Here is an 18,967-nt window from a genome sequence, read left to right as displayed (position 1 = left end):
CAAAACACCTATATTTGATTAAATATCAAATTTAAACCTCAGTTGTCTCAATTTAATTTTGGTATCTGTATTTTATTGTGATCAGATGTCGACTTAATGTAAACGGGACCCCCGCAGAGCTGACTTGGTTCGGTCCTATCTAAAGTCTCCACAAGAACAGAGGCTGAATGTAGGTTTACATGCCTGCAAAATAGTTGCGGGCTATACATTGTAAGCCTATCCTATTATATGAAATAATTCAGGGCAGACCCTCTGCCTGTTAGGAAAAACATTTCAACTATCAGCGTTTCAATACTAATATGGCGGAATCTGGGAGCGGGGTCCAGGTTTCAAAGCAATCCCGCATAATTTGTTAGATGTATTTGAGAACACACCGACCGCAAACACAAGGATTAAATTTGTAGCATCCGATTGTAACTATGTTAAAACAACAATCAAATAATGAAAATTATTCTTTTGCACTTTTACAACGTAAACTTGCTAATTCCTTTACATCTTAAATTTGAATTTTAAACACTTTGAAATGTTTTAAGTTATCCATGCTGAAATCGTTAAATATTTTTTTTGGTATTCTCATTGTCAATTAACAAATATAAACATTTATATCTATGGTCTGTGTTAAAAATTCAACCATTTATGGGAAGACTCCTGGTAGCCTTGGGCCCGCTCTGAAATAACTAAAATAAATATGTGCTGTAACTTTGATCCTGCTCCTTCTCAAATGAACTCTATCTGCTTTTAAAATCCAGTTTTTACAAAATAATACTTAACAACATTAGTATAATAACAGCATGAAAAAATATACTGTGATATAGTTGCCATACTACCTACTTGCTCATTCAATTTACGTGTCAATTTAATGATAATCTAATCATCATTATCATGTCATTCTTTGTCCCAGTTGGGAAACTCAGTTTGCAACAGGTCTTCCAGAAACACAGTAGAAAAATAAAAGACTCAACTTGTATCCCACATCCCACACAACACAGAAACATTACAAGTCACCAAAAATAAAATCCTTAAAAATTAATTAGATCACATGTACTTATTTTTAAAAGCTGTTGCATGGGGGATAAATGAATGCATCCTGTTGCTCTTCACTTGTGTCCCTCTGGATCAACAGCCTGAAGGATGCAGTTCACACTGGTTCTGCTGAGGGTGGCTTTGGTCTCCAACGATGGCTCTGGCTTTTCATAGAACCTGCTGTACAGCTTATAGTGTGTTTCTGTGGCCACGTTTACCACACTAACTAATTTTGTAGAATGTTTTATTGAGTTATTTCAAAACCAGCCAACAACAAAAAATTTTAAAATGTTAATCTAGTCAAAAGGGCAAAGTCTCACCCCTAATTGGTCAGCTACGGATGTCGATACTTGTCAAATATTTTTACAAACACAAAATAGAGCATATATCTATGGGTTAAATTGATAAATTATTTTTATTAATAAAACCTGAAAAGTATGGGATGGGAATGTATTTAGTCCCCCAAAGTCAAAACTTTGGTGACTCACCATCTGCTGCATATTCAGGTGCAAGTCTTTCTGGGTAGGTTTCTGTCAGCTTCCCACTTCTATAGGCTCATGTTTTTGCACATTCATCTTTGAACAATAGCTCAAACTCAGTCAGAATGGACGACGAGTGTCTTTAAACCTCGGTCTTCATGTTTTACCACAGACGCTTAACTAGATTCAGGCTGTTTTAACATACAAATATGCTTTGATCTAAAAATATCCCATTGTAACTCTGGCTCTAAGATTAGAGTAATTGTCCAGCTTGAAGGTGACCCTCACCCCAGTCTAAAGTCTTTTGCAGTATTTAACAGGTTTTCTTCCAGTATTGTCCGGTATTCAGCTCCAACAACTCTAAACAGCTTCCCTGTTCCTGCAAAAGACTAGCATCCCCACAGCAAAGATGGATGGAGATAGCTCTTACTTGTTTGTCCACAGATTAATTTTAAACATCTTTAATTAGCGTGGATCAAATTCATAAATGTATTTTTGGTTTTCAGATGTGTGCAGAAGAAATAGTTTTTTTCAGCTCTCGTTTGTACCCAAAAAAGTCAAAAAAGTACTTGGCAAAGGGTTGAAATGACTAGCATCTCTTTTTCACACACTGAAAGTGAGGTTTTCAGTTATTTTTTTATTTCTAAGTATAAAAATATTAAAATTCTTTCTTTGCCAGCTCTTCCCCTTCAAGTACTTAGAACAAAAGCTCAAAACGTTATTCACTCAGTGTTTCCATTCCTTCTCTCAAATCTTTTACAATCCTTTGTTTCCGTGCAAATAAAATGTCTCTGAGGGTTTCAGTTGAATGCAAACCGATCATGTTGAAACAGCACCTAAGAAATGACGTTGATGCTTATGCTTCCTTGTAAAAATGTACTGACTGGAAAGCTCAAATTTCTTTGTGGTCTCGTGGGGGTGGGTGCAAAAAGCCTTGTAGTTTCATCATCTCTTTTCTTTTCAATCACTCATTTTTTTAAAATGATGAAAAGCTTCTCTGGGAGGATGCAGTGATGTCAAGCTATGGCCTAAATGCTTGTGATCTACTTTTCTAAATAGCTACTCACTTGAAGCTACTTAGTGTAACAGTACAGATCGAATATTGATGCTGAATAATTTAGCTGAAAGCAAATTATTTATTCCTATTACACTGTGATGCATTTGACTTATATTACATTGTTAAAGAAGAGCAAAATAAAACAGCACATCAGTGTCAGTATTGAGTCCAGATGTTTGCTTACATCAAAGTTTATGGACTTTCATCTTATTGCTTCCTCCAAACTGTTCACACTTTTTGCTTATCTGCCCACTCTGTATTTGTTTGTGCATTTATTTTTGTTAAGTGCAACAAACACCTGTGTCTGTATCCTGTCATGTGATTTCCTGCATTCTGTCAAGCTTCAGCCTCAACTTTGTCAACTGTTACATCTGTTCCACCTTCAGAAACTGAAGTCGTCCAAAGAGCGTGGGGCAAAATCGGTCAGCTGTTCAGAAGCACCTCTGCATGGCGTCTGCTGGGGGGTATTTTGGTGCAGCCATCGGAAGTGACTTTTTTCTTTTTTGAACCTCTAACTTGTAGGTCAAGTTTAGAAGTTGTCTTGATGTGTTGCTTATGAAGGCAGACGACAGAGAGCTTAGTTTGTAATTAAAGAGGAAGTGCACGGAGAAAATGGAGGACCAGAAAACCGTGAGCTTCATGAGACTCTTGTCGGGTAATACAAATAAAAAATGGTGTTCTTTTTTCATATCAGCATGTGACAAAAAATCTTGTATTTTCTACACGTGTGTAAGGCGACCAGAATTAATAGCTCACAGCCATTGTTTAAAGTAATCCTGTGTTTTATACTGCTTCATAAAACAAAAAGTTGTGTGTTTTGCTCTCTTTTAAACTGGTTAGTCTGTGTTTCACACACTTTAGCTCCAAAACTAGACTTCTAAGCCGCAACCTAAAGTCTGTTGTTATTATTAAGGAAACCTTTTGGTCTCTTTTTAATGAGGCTCTTGCTTTACCTGATGGAGATGTGCTGGACTATGACTGAATACCTTTCTTTTCAATTGCTCTTTTTAGATTTGCTGCTGAGCCTTTGATCATTGTCCTGTTTTGGGTCAGGGTTTTAACCAAACCTCAGTTATTGGACCGACAGACTTAAAATTGTCTCTGGGACTGGTATACAAAGACATTTGTGGTTGATTTAATGAATACAGTTTTTTCAGGTTGTTCGTCAGCAAAGCAAGCCCCTATCATTAGTCCTCCGCCTCCATGCTTAAAGTCTGGGTGGGGTACTTCTGCTGATAAGCTATTTTTAGTTTTCCCACTACGTGAAACTTTTCATTAGAAACAAATATGTTCACTTTGGTCACTTGTGTCCACAAAAGATTGTTCTCAAAGTCTTGTGGTTTGTTTGGAGACACCTATTCTAACTCTGGTGATCCCTCCTCATAATCCACACTTGTAAAGTCATTTAACATGAAAACTGAGGCCTGTAGAGTCTGACATCTGGCTTTTTGTAGGTAATTAAGATTTCTTTAAATATCACAAATGTTGAAACGTGGGGTGAACTTTATAGCAAAATTGTCTTAAATCTAACCAACAAAATGTTTCTGTTTTTATTTTTTATTTGTAAAATAAAAAAGTCAAAAAGTTCAGCTTTGATCTCATCAGACCAGAACAACTTCCTCCAAATGTTTGCAAACAGGACTTCATAAGGCTTTCTTTCTACAATGTTTTTTTTTTCATGTCACTTTTCAATTGAGGTCAGAATTGTGGAGGGCACTACTGGTAGTTGTCATGTCAATATGTTATCATACCTGAGCTGTGGGTCTCTCCAGCTCCTCCATAGGCACCACCAGACTTGGTTGCTTCTCTGAATAATGCTCTTCAAATACACTGCCTATCAGTTTAGGGTCTTGGTAGGTTTGCCATACTGTTTCCATTTCTTATGATGCCATTTTTGTGTCATATTTTGCTGGTCTACATACAAAACGTGTGCTAAGAAATCACTCACACTGATTTTAAAAAGGTTTAAGATGAACTCAATTTTTAGAGGACACTATATTTTAAATAGCTTGAGTCCGTCCAAGGCTATTGCTATTACTAAAGTTGGTTTTTGATAATCCTGTTACGGTTTACTTGAGATATAGTACCCCAGAATGCAGATGAGCAGGCAGAGTGATGGTAAGTGAAAAAAGATTTAATAACAAAAAACTCACTACAGGAGGCAGGAATAAAACAAACGGGCAGGCAAGACAGGCATGGCATGATCAAAAAGACAAGAATTGGTTTGCAAACAAGACTTGAGCATGAGAACAAGACATGAGCATGAGAAATGTTTCCGCGACGACTAACTGAACAGGTGTGTATAAATGATAAATGGAGCATGGTACAGGTGGAGCAAGGAGACAGAATAACTTGGACAGGTGAACCGAATAAACTTAATTGACAGACAGAACAAAATGTGGCTGCGGCAAAAACAGAGACTCTAATATACAAAGAAAACCAAACTTGAACAAAACATGAACAAGACGACAAAACTAAAGCATGACCAGGAAAATAACAGAAGCATGATTCAAAATCTAAGAATAATAATAACAAAAGAACGAGTCAAAACCTTAACTGTGAAAAACATAAGAAAAACCAGAAACCAAAAACCAAACAACCCCAAATCATAACAAATCCTGAGATATGGTAACCATTTTTTATGACTTTGTTTTTCTGGTGACCAAAACAAATATCCCTAAATTCTCAGGAAAAGGATTCCTACTTTGTAAAAATTCATATAAAATTAAAAGAATAGTGAGACAACATACTGTACATTGTGCTGATTACTTTTTACTCTCTCAATAGACGAAAGCGTTGAGTCCACCCTGTCCACAGACTCATGTGAGTATTACCAAACAGAGATCTATGAACTGCTGCCAAGCGTCCAGGCTGTCCGGTCCCAGCAGGACACATATGATACACTAAAAAGCAGTGAGGCCTACCATGGGGGTCAAGGACCTGAGGAGGGCTTCGGCAGAGATACCCAGTCAAGAGGACCCAGAGAGAGGGTGTCTTTGCAGCCACTCAAAAACCTGGCCATGTGTATGCAGGGGAAGAGAGGTGCAAGGTAGGAAACTGTATGAAAATATTTTGACATTTAGGTTTAAGAACCTATGGAAATACAATCCTCTGTTTCCTAAAAGCAGAATATCTGCATAAAATATAGAGTTACATTTTTGAATGCTTTTTATTTGCTGATAGTAAGAAAAAAACCGAGAGAATGTTAGAGACTTAGAATAAAGTTACTGTTTTTTGAAAAACATATCTGCAGTTTTAGTTAAGCTTAATAAGCTGAGACAATTGCTCTAGTTTTGAAAACATTGCTGCTATCAAAATAATTTCAGATAACAGTTCAGGAAGTCCAGTATTTCATGACTGGGATGCCTGAGACCAGAAAATTATTCAGAATATGTCTTTGCAAAACTGAAACTGAGGAGTGTATGCACGTAAACTGAGTGAATAATTGTCGACAGTGAAAAAAGAAGCAAATTGTAATGTATATAATAATGTTTTCAGTGAAACAGAAAATAATAACAATAGCCATTAAAACAATATTCCAAATATTCTCTATGTATGAACTTTATAATACCAATGCAACCAGATGTTGACATTCACTGTATAAAAAGAGACATGACCTTTTTTCTCACATTAGATTAGTACTTGTCCTGTTTTAAGTTGGTCAGAATTACCAAAATTATTGATATTTGCTTAATGCTTGAATAATGAGATAATAATTCTGCAGTTTGCATACATTTATTTAGTTTTGGTGGAATTGCCTTATGAACTGTATGTCTTGGGTCAAACATTTTGGGTTCCTGGCTAATTTCCTGAAATGTTGCTTGAGTATTTTGACATGATGACGTCTATTTTGGGAAATGCACCAGTCCCTCCTGCAGTAAAACCCCCATGATTCTGCCAGACTGCACCGTTTAGATGTTGTTCTCAGGCTTGCAAGCTTCTCTCTTTTTCCTTTAAATGTAACAATGGTCATTATGGCCAAACACTTCAGCTTTACCTTCATCAGATCACAGGAAATCTCTCCAGAAATGAAGGTTGTTGTCTCTCAAGGCATTTGCAAACTGTAATCTGCAAGTTCTATGATGCTTTTAGCTATTTATGTTTTGATCCTCAACTATGGTCATGAGTTATGGATCATAACTGAGGACACAAGCAGCTTCCTCATAAGAGTTTTCAGGCTCAGCTTAAGGGATAAGGTGAGAGGCCCTGTCATCCAGGAGGAGCTCAGAGTAATTTGACCTAATTTAAGAGTTTTAATCTCAGTTAAATTTATTTTAATATTATGCACTTTTTTAAAGCTTGAATTTGTGTTGTTTATGTCTCAATTTTTGACCTAATAAATTCACACATGTGAATAAAAACATATATTTGCCGCTGATTAGGGAAAGGAGGAAAATGCAAATCAGCAATATTGGTTTTTGGGAGTCGGGGAGGCGGAGCCAGTGCATCAACACGAAGAAGATCTGGGCTCAGATGAGAGAGGCGGGCTTTAGTTTGTTGCCATGGCAACACACACTCCACGAGATCCAAGGTAACTCAGAAGAACAGAAACTTACTTGTACGTAGACCTGCAGACATGCTGCACAATATTTACAAAGTATTTCCTCTTTGCACTTTAATCCCCTTTCTTATCTTTGTTTTCAGGGAAATTTGGCATCGGAGTGAAGTCCTACTTTGTTTTCCTCAGATATCTGATCTACTTAAACCTGCTACACAGTGCTCTTATTGGAGGCCTCATTTTAGGGCCCACAGCATTTTATGGGACAAACAACAGTGGTGAGTTTAAGGCAATGACATAAAGTATTAAGTTAAACAGAAATACTGTGGACCTAAATGTGAAGATAAATCTCTTTTATTTCACAGAATCTTTGCAATTTGGCATAAATGACTCTGCGCTAGATTTCTTCCTGGGATCGGTAGGAGTTTCATTTCAGTGCATGAGTACTAATTGTTTCTATACGTGAAGTAAAGTTATGGTTTATTCCAATACAACGTATTTCATTATAAAATACCTGCCATATGATGCATGCATCTGCTTTTTTTTTGCTTTTTTAAACAGGGATTTCTGGCTCGCTCTCCTGTTTTCTTTGGCTTTTATACCCGTGGCTCTCTAGATTTAATCTGCCTGAACACACCGCTGCTATACCTCGCTGGGATCCTCAGCATCTTCTTCTGTAGTCTCATAATGATAGTCCGCAGGTTAGTCATTAACAGCAATACTGCATATAATATCAGCCATCTTCTGTTCACAAGGGATCTCAAAAGTGTACCTGTTAAAATCCCAGCCTTTTTTATTTAAACATATTAGAGCCTGCAAATTCGTTTCAAACTTTTTCCTCTTTTTACCCCAATTACACTGTAAAATGTAACAGAAAATTATGTTAGCAGGAAATAAAAAAAGGTATGCATATATGTGAGGTTGCACTCAATCAAAACAATCTCATTGTCTAAATATACAATCTGTTTCACTAGTTGACACTATACTCACAGTGAAACATGGTGAAGGAAGTGTCATGTTGTGGGGTTGCCTTTCTTTAGCTAGAAATTACGTTTTTGGCAAGGTGGAAGAAATTATCAACAGTTTCAAAAAAACAGTTTTGGCCCAAAACCTTCAATTGTCTGCAAGTAAACTGAAGATGGATTTGATTTTCTGGAACACTGAGTCCAAGCATACACCCAAATCAACAGCATAATGGCTTCTTCAGAGGAAATTGATAGTTTTAAAATGTTCAGAACTAAATCTGACAACAAATCTGGGAACCAGAGATTTGCTCACTATCTGACAGATTTAGCAAACTTTTGCAAGGTATAAATATTGTCGAGTCAACCTTGTTTGTTTTTCAGTTTATTTGTACAGGATATATGTCACAATGGAGGTGCAAAATAATTTGAAATTACCTATAATAGTCTGATTTTTTTACATCACAGAAACCTTTAGACATTTCATTTGGTGTGTGCATGCTTTATAGTTCTTTTGCATCTGCTCTGCTGTTACAGAACAATTGTGGGCTACAAGCACACCTGGATGCTTGAGAAGCGTACCAGCATGAATGTTAGCTTCAAGATCTTCTGTGGCTGGGACTTCAACATCCAGGATCCGGCAGCTGCAAAGCTCAAGCACAGCTTCATTAGGAATGATCTCAAGGTGAATGAGAAGATACTCCATACCTGCATATAACAGCTTCCTGCTTTACCATAGTGGGTCACGTTTGTTACAGCGGCTGACATATTGCCAAACTTTCTTTGAAAAGAGGGCAACATAGCACATAGGGAACTAATGAAACAGGACAGTCTGCACAACAATGGCTTAGAAACAGGTTTGGTCCTGAATATTGTGAAGTTAGGACATTGCTTCAAACGACTGACAGGACTTTTTACATATGTCAAGTAAAAAGAGGAATGCAATGTTTTGCAGATCCCTTAGTTTATAGAGCCAAATCACACTACAATATAAGAAATTACTGGAAAAAACTAGAAACTAAGAAATTGAGTGTTAGTTAAATTATCTCTAACTTGTGTTTCTTTTATTATCTATCTGATGTGTTTTTGTTGTGTCTCAGTGTTGACCACAGGCCTTTGCTTAACTCTAGTTGGCCTACATCTTCTTAATTTATGACTTGACTTCACATGGAAGACCTTTGAGCCAATTATATTATTTAACACTTTTTTCCATTGCAAGCAACAAACAGGCTATTTATCTCCTGAATCTGTATCTCAGGCAACACTGGGGAAATGTGCCTTCTCCTTAACCCCAAAATAGTCTAAACAAGACAATGGGGCAACACCTTAATTAACGTACCCAGAGTACCAAATAAAAATAGTGGTCTTGCATAAAAGGGGCTACTCTTACTATTGTAAATATTGATTTGGACACATGTGGTGTAAAAATGTGGTGTAAAAATCTGCTTCTCAGCTTTTTCTGGAGGAGCAGAGCTTCTCCTTGAGAAAGGCTCAGAGGACTCTTAAACACAAGGTGTGTCTCTACCTGCTGAGGTTAATCCTTAACCTGGTTGTTTTATCTCTGCTCGTGGGAGCTTTTTGCCTCATCTACGTCTCTGGAGTGATCACCAGCGAACAGGTAAGGAGTTAAGTCTAAAGTTTTATATTTTTGCAGGGTATACACAAATAAATTATTTTTCACAAAGGTTTTCACTGTTTTTCCTAGAGGCCAAAACACTGGTTTCTTAAGCTGGTTCTTCAGTATCTTTCTCCCATCACTATCACCTTTGTGAACCTAGTCCTCCCTCATATGTTCCGTAAGATCTCAGCTTTCGAGGACTACTCTTTAACCTTTCAAGTGAATGCAACACTTGTGAGGTGAGAAGCAGAAGGAGACAAATGTCTCTTGTAGATTACACACATGGTTGCATGGATTCACTCTGTCTTTTACACAGGAGCATCTTTTTGAAGCTGGCTTCCCTGGGAATCTACTTATTTTTCATCTTCAATAAAAAAGTAAGTGAAATGAACAGTTAATATTTTTCCTTCTTAAAACTACTGGGTTTTATTTAACACAGCAGGGTTGGATTATGGGTTTCCTCTGCAAACTGGGTTAGGTTTTCCTCTTACGCAGAAAATTTAGATCTTATATACACATATATACATCCATATTTATTAAAATTTAAATGTAAAATTTATTACAAACATTTATTGAGGATTTCTAAAATTACAAATTGAATAACTATGAAGTGATTTTACCCAGCTTCCTAGCCATCTGAAAAAATCTGGGAAAGTATATAGTTCAGTATTTTCCAACCCTTGATCAGTGTGTGAAAAGTTTCGCAAAGTATCTATCCTATTGTCTAAACTGTTCAACTGCGGTCTTCAAGGGTTGGTGTCCTGCATGTTTTACATGTGTCCCAGCAACAACACAGGGGACAATTCTTTAAATGGCAGATTAAACCCATCAGCAGGCCAAAAAAGTTCTACAGGGTCCTGCCAATGACTCATTTATTTGATTCAGATGTTAAATCAGAAAAACATTCAAAACATGTAGGACACCAGCCCTTGAGAGGGGACTTTGGACAACACTGGCCTTAATGAAAGGTCCTTTCTTCCTCCGTCCCCATGCCCTTTCCTTAATTCCTTCCTTCTTCTCTTTCTTTTTGAACTTGGCATTTTTAAATGATTATCGTGTAAGATCATGGGTTAAGATTTTGTCTTGTTTGTTTTTTTATTTCTTTCTGTGGTTTTTGCAGATTTCATAAAGCCAGCTTGCTGGAGAAAAATCTATCATAAGTTCAAGCAAATGTTTGTATTTTAGATTTCAAAAGGAAGAAAGGACAGAGAACTGGAAAATGGCGTCTACAGAGAAAAATGTTCACAATTTATACTCATAATTTAATACCATTGGTTTAATCATGTCGGTTGCTTGAGTCTGTGTTGCTATGTTTGATGCACATCATAATTTCAAACTATTTAATAAAGAAATAGCAAGCGGTTTCTCTTTCCCAAATCTTCAGTGAAACATTGTACCCTGGCCATGGCCAGGGTCCCAAAAGGTTTGCATAAACCCCTGTCATTTTCTAGATTAAAACATTTAGCTGATTTTGACTTTTTTTTTATGTGTTTCTTTACAGTTGAAAGATCCTTCGTGCAGGGAAAACCAGCTTGGCAGAGAGATGTACAAACTGTGCATCTTCAACTTCCTCACCACTTTCTTCAACACTTTCTTTATGAACTACCCCAGGAAGTGGGTTTACTTCAGCTTATCAGCCTGTTTCTTTCTTAGTAATTGTAGTGATTCGAACAAAAATATCATAACTGCATGGTGTTTCTTCTAAATGGATTCCATAGCTAAGCAGGAAAGATTCATTGTCCTACTCCTTTATTATGAAGTTGGTAAGTGAGATTGTATTTTTTGACAGGCTTTTGCAGGAGAAGTACCCAACATCATTGCTGGCCCGGCTGACAGGCAAACAGCGGTTCCTGATCCCTTTTAATGTGCTGGATCTGGTCTATATTCAAACTGTCTCCTGGGTGGGAGTCTACTACTGCCCTCTGCTGCCTCTGATTGGAATAGTCACCCTGATGGCCGTATTCTACATCAAAAAGGTTGTAAATAAGATATTTACATTATCAAATAAATTGATTAGGCATAACATGACTAGAATAAGCACCCTGAATGGTTTGTGGTTATGCAACCCGGCATGCAACAAACTCAGATGCACTTTGCGTTCAAACGCCTTTACCTCAGAACCAGCATTACCTCTTTATCAATTTACGACACACAACTCGTCTTTTGTATCAGGCCACACAGGTCTGTATTCATTCCCTGCCTGCATTTATGAGTATTGATTGCCCATGACCCTGTTGCTGTTTCACCACTGTTCCTATCTTGGACCACTTAGATACTGACTGCAGTCGGGGAACACCCCACAAGAGCTTCAGCTTTGGGAATGCTCTGACTCAGGGGCTAGTCATCAATGCGCTTTCCCATTTTCCTGCTTCTAACATATCACGTTTGAGGACAAAATGTTTATCTGCTGCCCAACATATCTCACCCACTAACAGGACTCCATCATGAGGAGACAATCAGTGTTATTCACAACACCTGTCAGTGGTCATAATGTTATGCCTGACTGATGTTTTCAACTTGTGGTGTTAATATTCCTAATACAACATTTGGCTGGCAAATAAGTTGCAGGCCATCATAGTTTTTATTAAAATAACACTATCATTTATTCAATAACAATAATGATAGTATTAATATTAATACTCAATATGAATTAATATTATTAAGTTATATATTAATAAGTTAAAACCATTGTTTCTTAAAGCAGTCCAAACAGCACCTCCAAAGTAGTCAGATTAGGTTTATAAAGGTAGCAACATGTTTTGTATTAACACTGGGAACAGATTTTATAAAGTGTCCTATAATATGTGTCTGCTTTTCACATTACCAGCATGAAGTGTGAAAATAAACATCTTTAGTTTTACAAATATGATATTCAGAGCAAATAAGATAAGTTAAATTAACTAGGAGTCCGTGTGTTCATGACAGCTGCTGGTCTTGTCTTGTTTCTGGTAATAATATAGAAAGGTGTATAATTTTCCCTAAACAAAATATTCAAATTTTCCTTTTTGCAACTCAAAGCACTGGTGGCCATGAAGTTGGCCTAAAACTGCTTCACTGGTTATTATATCTCTATCTTTTTCTCTGTGTTTCTTCAGTTCAGTGTCCTGCGGTGTTGTGTGGCAGAACAACGAATGTTTCGAGCCTCCAACTCTTCGGTTTTATTCTATTTCATGCTGTTGCTGGGTCTCCTAATGGCTGCAACCACACCGGTCCTGGACTTCTACCAGTCTAAGCAAGCAAACAAGTACACATGTTTTGTTGGTTCACATGGTGGTTGTCACAATAATTTAAGAATTTAATTTAAGAATTTAATTGAAGCTCAAAAAATTCAGAGCCCTCCAAGCTTTGACTTCATTCAGGCATTCCAACAAAGGATGAACAGAGTCTGCGTTTTTTCAAAGGAATGTAAACTTGACACTCATCAGCAAAACTATAAAAAGAAATTCCACATTTCCACAGAATGGAACCCAAGAGCAGGAAGGAAAAGAATGGGTCCTAGTATAGTTCCCTGAGGCACCCCGCAGCCAAACAAAATGTAGATGACCAAAACTCAGTTAAACTGATACAAACGTTCTGTCAGGCAGGTAAGACCGAAACCACCCCAAGGCTGTAGCTTTAATATTAACAAAATGCTCAAGGTTAGAAGTTAAAATGGCATGATCCACTGTGTCAAGGGCAGTTGTTAGGTCTAAAAGCACAATATAATAACTAGCATAGGTAACTAAAAATATATTGTTAAAAACCCTTAAAAGAGCAGATTCCGTGCTGTGAGGCTTTCACTAGTACCTACAAGCCAGATATTGTTAAGTAACAGCTCTTTATCTAAAATTGTTAGATAGTTGTATTTGTTCTTTAACCTTTAGTGATATTGATCTCCCTGTCTGTTTCCAGCTTCAGCATCTCCTGTGGTCCATTTAAAAATCAAGAATCTGTGTTCAATGTGACAAATGTATGCGTGAAAAGTCTTCCCAGCTCAGCTCAGACTGCTCTCCACTACCTGTCATCAGAAGCCTTCGCCTTGCCTCTCCTGCTAGCTGAGATGTAAGTTAATTTGGGCTAAATCTTTGTTTCACCATGAGGAAGGCAGCTTTAAGAATGGCTCGAGGGAGTTAGAACCAACAGTTACCATCAGTGCCTCTGTGTTTTTTTTCACATTTTGTCATATTACAACCACAAGACATTTTATTGAAATTTCAGAAAAAAACCAATGTGAAGTTCAGCTGTTTGCCTTCATGCAGGTAATTTCCTTTGTGAGGAACCATGCTGCTACTGTAGACATATTAATCTCCACACTTTAAAGATGATTCCGCCTTTGGCTTTGCTTTTTACTGGAGGATTTCAACTGCAGGCCAATGCCCTGATTCAATAAACAGGTTTAACATAGGGTTTTTGTTTGCACCTTGATTTATTTCCCTATGAGCAGAACATACAGCATAAACAAAAGACAAGCAGAGAAGCTTTAACTTCTAACTATATTCTCAGACCATCTTGCTGGTAAATAGCTAACTTTATTTTGAGATTGTGTCAGTTAATATGCTGAAGTTAGGCTGAGTTAACTGAATCAGTAACAAAGGACAAAGGAGTATGACCAAAAATTATTTATAAACCACTTGAGTTTCTTTTCATTGTTTGGCTGTAGAATACTCAAAAATGTGCATTGAGTGAGTCCTTCTCCTGCTTTTTCCAATCCAACTTCCAGTATCTGGTAGTTTTTGTGTATTAGTGTGGGTTTTTCTGAAAATCTTACTAAAAGCGGAATTGACAGAGAGTCACAAAGTCACTGACAGACCACTATTAAAACTTTTCATGTCTTAAAAATATGATCAAATGCAAATAGCAGGTCGAAACATACTCAACAATAAAAGCAAGGATGAACTTTAGCTACTAAAAACGTTTTACTCCTAACACACTACATGCAGGATTTTGGGCACAGGAACAATGTGACCTTCGAAAGACTGTCTTCAAAGAAGCTGATGTTCTGCAAAGTTTTATCTGCTAAATGTTATCTCACCCAGGCTCTCAAAAAGAACTCCTTGACCATAGACTCTGGGAAAAATAAAATAGTGAGCATACGGCCGGAGGCGGAGAGCTATAGATAAATAGAGACAAATTTTGTACATGTCAATGACCTGTGTCATGCCTTGTTTCTCTTTTAGTAAAGGTGAAAAGGCAGAGCCCCCACCCATCTGTTTCTTTTTTTAAATGCAACAACACTCATCTACACTACTTTTGGGCGGGTGGATGTAGGCTTGGGGCATTTCCATACTCCCATTCGCTGTTTGCTATTAGGGGTTGGAGGGCTCAGCTGAGCAGTGTGTGCTGGCGATTCAGGGTTTGACTTCGCATTGGTGGGGGGGCTGGCTGGCCTGCTTGGTGCGATGGTATGCTGTGTGGGTGTGTGTGCACCTGGCATTTTGAGGTGGCTCCGGGGTTGTGGTGTGGGGTTGGTAGGGTGCCCGGTCTTTGGCGCGCTGTGGTGACCCTTCTCTGGTGCTTCCTCCTGCGGGTCTGGCCCCTGGGCTCCTGGAGGGGGGGATTGCCTCTCTTGGGTATCGGTACCTGGACCTGAGAGTATGGGAAGTATGAATGAGTATACCGCATTCATTGTTGTGTGTCTTCATGGATTCCTGTGCCCTGCGGGGTCCTTTGGATGTCTGTGGCTCAATCTCTGTCTGTCTCGGGTCCTAGGGGGCAGGTCTGTGGCTCCTCACACCCATTATTGCATGTTTTTGTGGAAAAACCTTGTACGCACAAGCATACTCATACATACACCCACAGATGTTTGGATTCAGGTGTTAACAGATACACAGATATGCTCTATATTGAGCTGTGGTTGCCACTAAATACATCTTGCGTTCATTAGTACCGTGAACTTTCTGGTAACGTTGTTATATTTGCATTTTTGCAGGTGTAGAAGCAATCTTCTAGGGTGTTATCTTGTTTCCTCTATTTCCTCCTTCTCTCCCCTATTCTTTTCTCATTCTCTCCCTTTTTTGCCTCATCTCTCTTTCTTGCCTTTTTCCCCCTTTCATCTCTGTCTCCTTGTCCATTGCATGTGAAATAATCCTAAAGCGGTTTCTAATGAAGTTTTTTTTATCAAGCGGAGCATTATAGCATTTAGCCGTAATGCTCAACAAACTCAGACAACAATTCTAGGTGCGACTCTGCCAGACAGGATACGTTAAAAAAAATAAAGGTGAATATTAGAATTTTTTTCTTGGTAATTTAATCTAAGTGTTAATGGAGCTGTTCTGTACAGGCCTCTGAGGTTTGTTGGAAAACATTAGTGACAGCATCATGGAGACCATGGAACACAGCAGACAGATCAGGTAAAAAAATTGTGGAAAGGAATAAAGCAAGGTTAGAATATAAAACCATAGTTTTGGACATCAGAACAATGTTTTATCCATTATCCAAAAACAGAAAGAGTATGGTGCAACTGTAAACTTTCCAAGACATGGCAATCCACCTAAACTGATTGGCTGGGAAAGCAGAGCATTAAGCCCAGGATAACTCTGCAGTGGAGCAGCAGACATTCACAGCTCAGGCGGGGAATATATGGACAGGACAGCAATCGGTTAAGCAATCCTCAAATCTCATTTTTATGTAAGGAAGAAAAACAGGGAGTCACTTTGAGGCCCTGACAAACATGTGGAAGAAGATGATCTGTTAGGATTAGACTGGAACTGAACGTTTGGCCTACATATTTAATGCAGTGTATGACAGAATACACCATACCTGGGATAAAGCATTGGGTTAGAAGCATCATCATGCTGTGAGAAAACTAGCTTGTCACAGATGCTCTTTATCCAATCTGACTGTAATTGAGCTATTATGCGAATAATGGCAAATATTCCAGTCTCTGCTTGTGTCAGGCTGGTAGATACACACGCCACCTGAAAGGTTGTAAAGAAGTTTGATAACCGTGTTTCCTTTTCCTTCTGCTTTACTATAACTTTGTGTTGCTCTACTACATAAAATCCCACGGAAATATATTAAAGTCTGTGGTCGCAATGTGACAAATTGTGAAAATGTTCAATGGGTATGAATACTTATACAAGGCGACGCCACTTTGTATAAAGATGGAAAAGCTGTGCACAACAACAGTGCCTTAATCTGGTTGAATGCAATGGAGATTACCCATGATATCAAATGCAAAAGTGACCTTTTGTGTCCTCAGCATCATCCTAACATCCTATGTGTCACGGGGACGCGCCAACAGGAAAGCAATTGAAAGGCTTAAAGACATGCTGGTTATGGTAAGTTTCCAAATAATTTTTAACCCTTTTAAAATGTTTTATGTTTCTTTAGCAGAATGCCTCATGAGATGTTTACTGGGTTTCTACCCAGTCTTAACAAGTCTGGAATAGTATTGAAATTGTTTTTATCATTTTCCTTGTGTGGATTAGCATGGCAATAAGAAATTTGAAACAGGGAAATATACTTCAGTTTAATGACTTCTTTAATTTACAAAATGGAAACTTGCTTTTGTTACTGACAGAATCCATGGTTTAATACCCAATTCTTAAGAAAATCTCAACAGACATTTTACTGAGCTTTTGCCTCATAAACCCTCATAGATCGAGATCTTACACTGAACCTGTTGTTTTGAAACTGGGCCTTGTTTTGCACTCACTATCCTATTATTTGGAATTTTTATATTGGAATGAGTATCAGGTGCAAACAGGATTGGTTTTCTTGGAACTAAAGACATTTAACTTCGTTTTGCTTTCATATCACATCACAGAGATGCTTTAATTGTGTGGAACATTTGGCTCATTTTTGTGAAAGAAGTAGATGACATCTTACACCCCAACAAACCTCTCACTAAAAGACAGCTATGAAACATACCAGTTACACCCATTTATTTTGGCTCCTATCTATCTATCTATCTATCTATCTATCTATCTATCTATCTATCTATCTATCTATCTATCTATCTATCTATCTATCTATCTATCTATCTATCTATCTATCTATCTATCTATCTATCTATCTATCTATCTATCTATCTATCTATCTATCTATCTATCTATCTATCTATCTATCTATCTATCTATCTATCTATCTATCTATCTATCTATCTATCTATCTATCTATCTATCTATCTATCTATCTATCTATCTATCTATCTATCACTTCTGCCCTGTTTGTATTAAGGCTGTGGTTGTATTCATGCAATTGTACTCCTACAGTGCAGCTCAGATAAGCGGTTCCTGGTGAAGCAGCATGCCACCCTCCTGAGGGGTCAGAAGAACGCAAACAGAGTCCGTCCTGTAGCTGTGGAACAAAGAAAGCTCCTCCATGAAGAAAGTTTGTAGTTTGTTTCTTGGTCAGTCTCACCTGGCAGCAGAGCAGACTGATAGAAAATAAAAAGTGAAGCATATTTTAAGTTGAATTATTCACAAAGAAACAGAGTGGCCTGTTGAAACCTGTGACCTATTTCTGTCGAAACGACATCCCATTATTATTGTAACCTTCCTTATAAGCATTTTATTCACTTGTGTTTGTGTGAAGTTAATTTCAGTTCCCAGACTGCTTGAAAAAAGTTTCATCAGTGTGAACATAGATTACATGCACATTAATCTCTTATTTCTTGTTAATATTCCAAAAATGTTAATATTATTAAAGATGCTGTAAATGTTTTCTTTGTGTGTGTTCATCAAACTCTTTGCACTAAATGCATGTTTTTAAGCTTCCTTGTATGACTTTGTAAAGATGAAGCAAAACATCCCCTCTGTTACGTTATCTGCTCGCAACATGTGTCCCAGCACCTTGCCTTGACTCACTCTCACTCCTGCACATGCAGTGAAACACGGATGTAAATGCAGAAGTAACCACGCCAAGATAGATTCAAAGCCCTGTTAAAAAGAACTATTGCACTTTATATTTGTTGCAAATTTTGGGTGAGTTAATGAGACTATATTGAAAATCAAAATAATTTTTTTACTGGGCTATTCTTCCTGCCTTATGTTGCTGATTTGTTTTTTCAGCTCTTGCAAGTTTGCCGTCACAATATGTAAATGTGAATTTTAACTTTGAGCTCTGGTTATTCGTAAATGACAAGAACTATTTTTATGCTTCCATCTAGTTTAATATAAACACTGCAAAGTTGTGGCAAAAACGTTTCAGCAGGACACATGTTTTTTTGTTTACATTTTAGTACACATTTTAGTGTACTGTAAGAAAACAGGTAAAATACTGGTGTTTTAAAGGGTTTTATAAGCAAATATTCTTACAAAGGCTCAAAATTTAGAGTATGGATCAAATTTCTTGATAACTACTTGAGTTCCCTCTGACATGCTGAATCTCAACTTCTGGGCCAAATCC

At 37.6% G+C, this 18,967-nt stretch overlaps 1 protein-coding gene across 4 annotated transcripts; it reads left to right on the top strand.

Annotated features, from left to right (window-relative positions):
* The first annotated feature begins 2,920 nt into the window (after nt 1–2,920).
* Nucleotides 2,921–18,282, top strand: tmc8 (transmembrane channel-like 8). Of its 4 annotated transcripts, none has more exons than XM_047366981.1 (16): nt 2,921–3,214; nt 5,347–5,608; nt 6,942–7,117; nt 7,204–7,335; nt 7,423–7,475; nt 7,619–7,758; nt 8,557–8,704; nt 9,473–9,637; nt 9,725–9,876; nt 9,954–10,014; nt 11,139–11,251; nt 11,427–11,613; nt 12,733–12,869; nt 13,529–13,678; nt 16,818–16,896; nt 17,833–18,282. In XM_047366981.1, the coding sequence occupies exons 1-16, from the start codon at nt 3,172–3,174 to the stop codon at nt 17,956–17,958; spliced, it is 2,124 nt and encodes a 707-aa protein (XP_047222937.1). In that variant the 5' UTR covers nt 2,921–3,171; the 3' UTR covers nt 17,959–18,282. The 4 variants fall into 4 exon arrangements, with proteins under 4 accessions (XP_047222937.1, XP_047222939.1, XP_047222936.1 ...); XM_047366980.1 differs by having other exon boundaries at nt 2,923–3,214; nt 12,733–12,881; XM_047366982.1 differs by having other exon boundaries at nt 2,924–3,214; nt 6,942–7,090; nt 12,733–12,881.
* Nucleotides 18,283–18,967: the final 685 nt, after the last annotated feature.

This window comes from Girardinichthys multiradiatus, chromosome 5, assembly GCF_021462225.1.
Source record: "Girardinichthys multiradiatus isolate DD_20200921_A chromosome 5, DD_fGirMul_XY1, whole genome shotgun sequence".
NCBI lineage: Eukaryota > Metazoa > Chordata > Actinopteri > Cyprinodontiformes > Goodeidae > Girardinichthys > Girardinichthys multiradiatus.
This window is presented reverse-complemented; position numbering and strand designations above follow the sequence as displayed.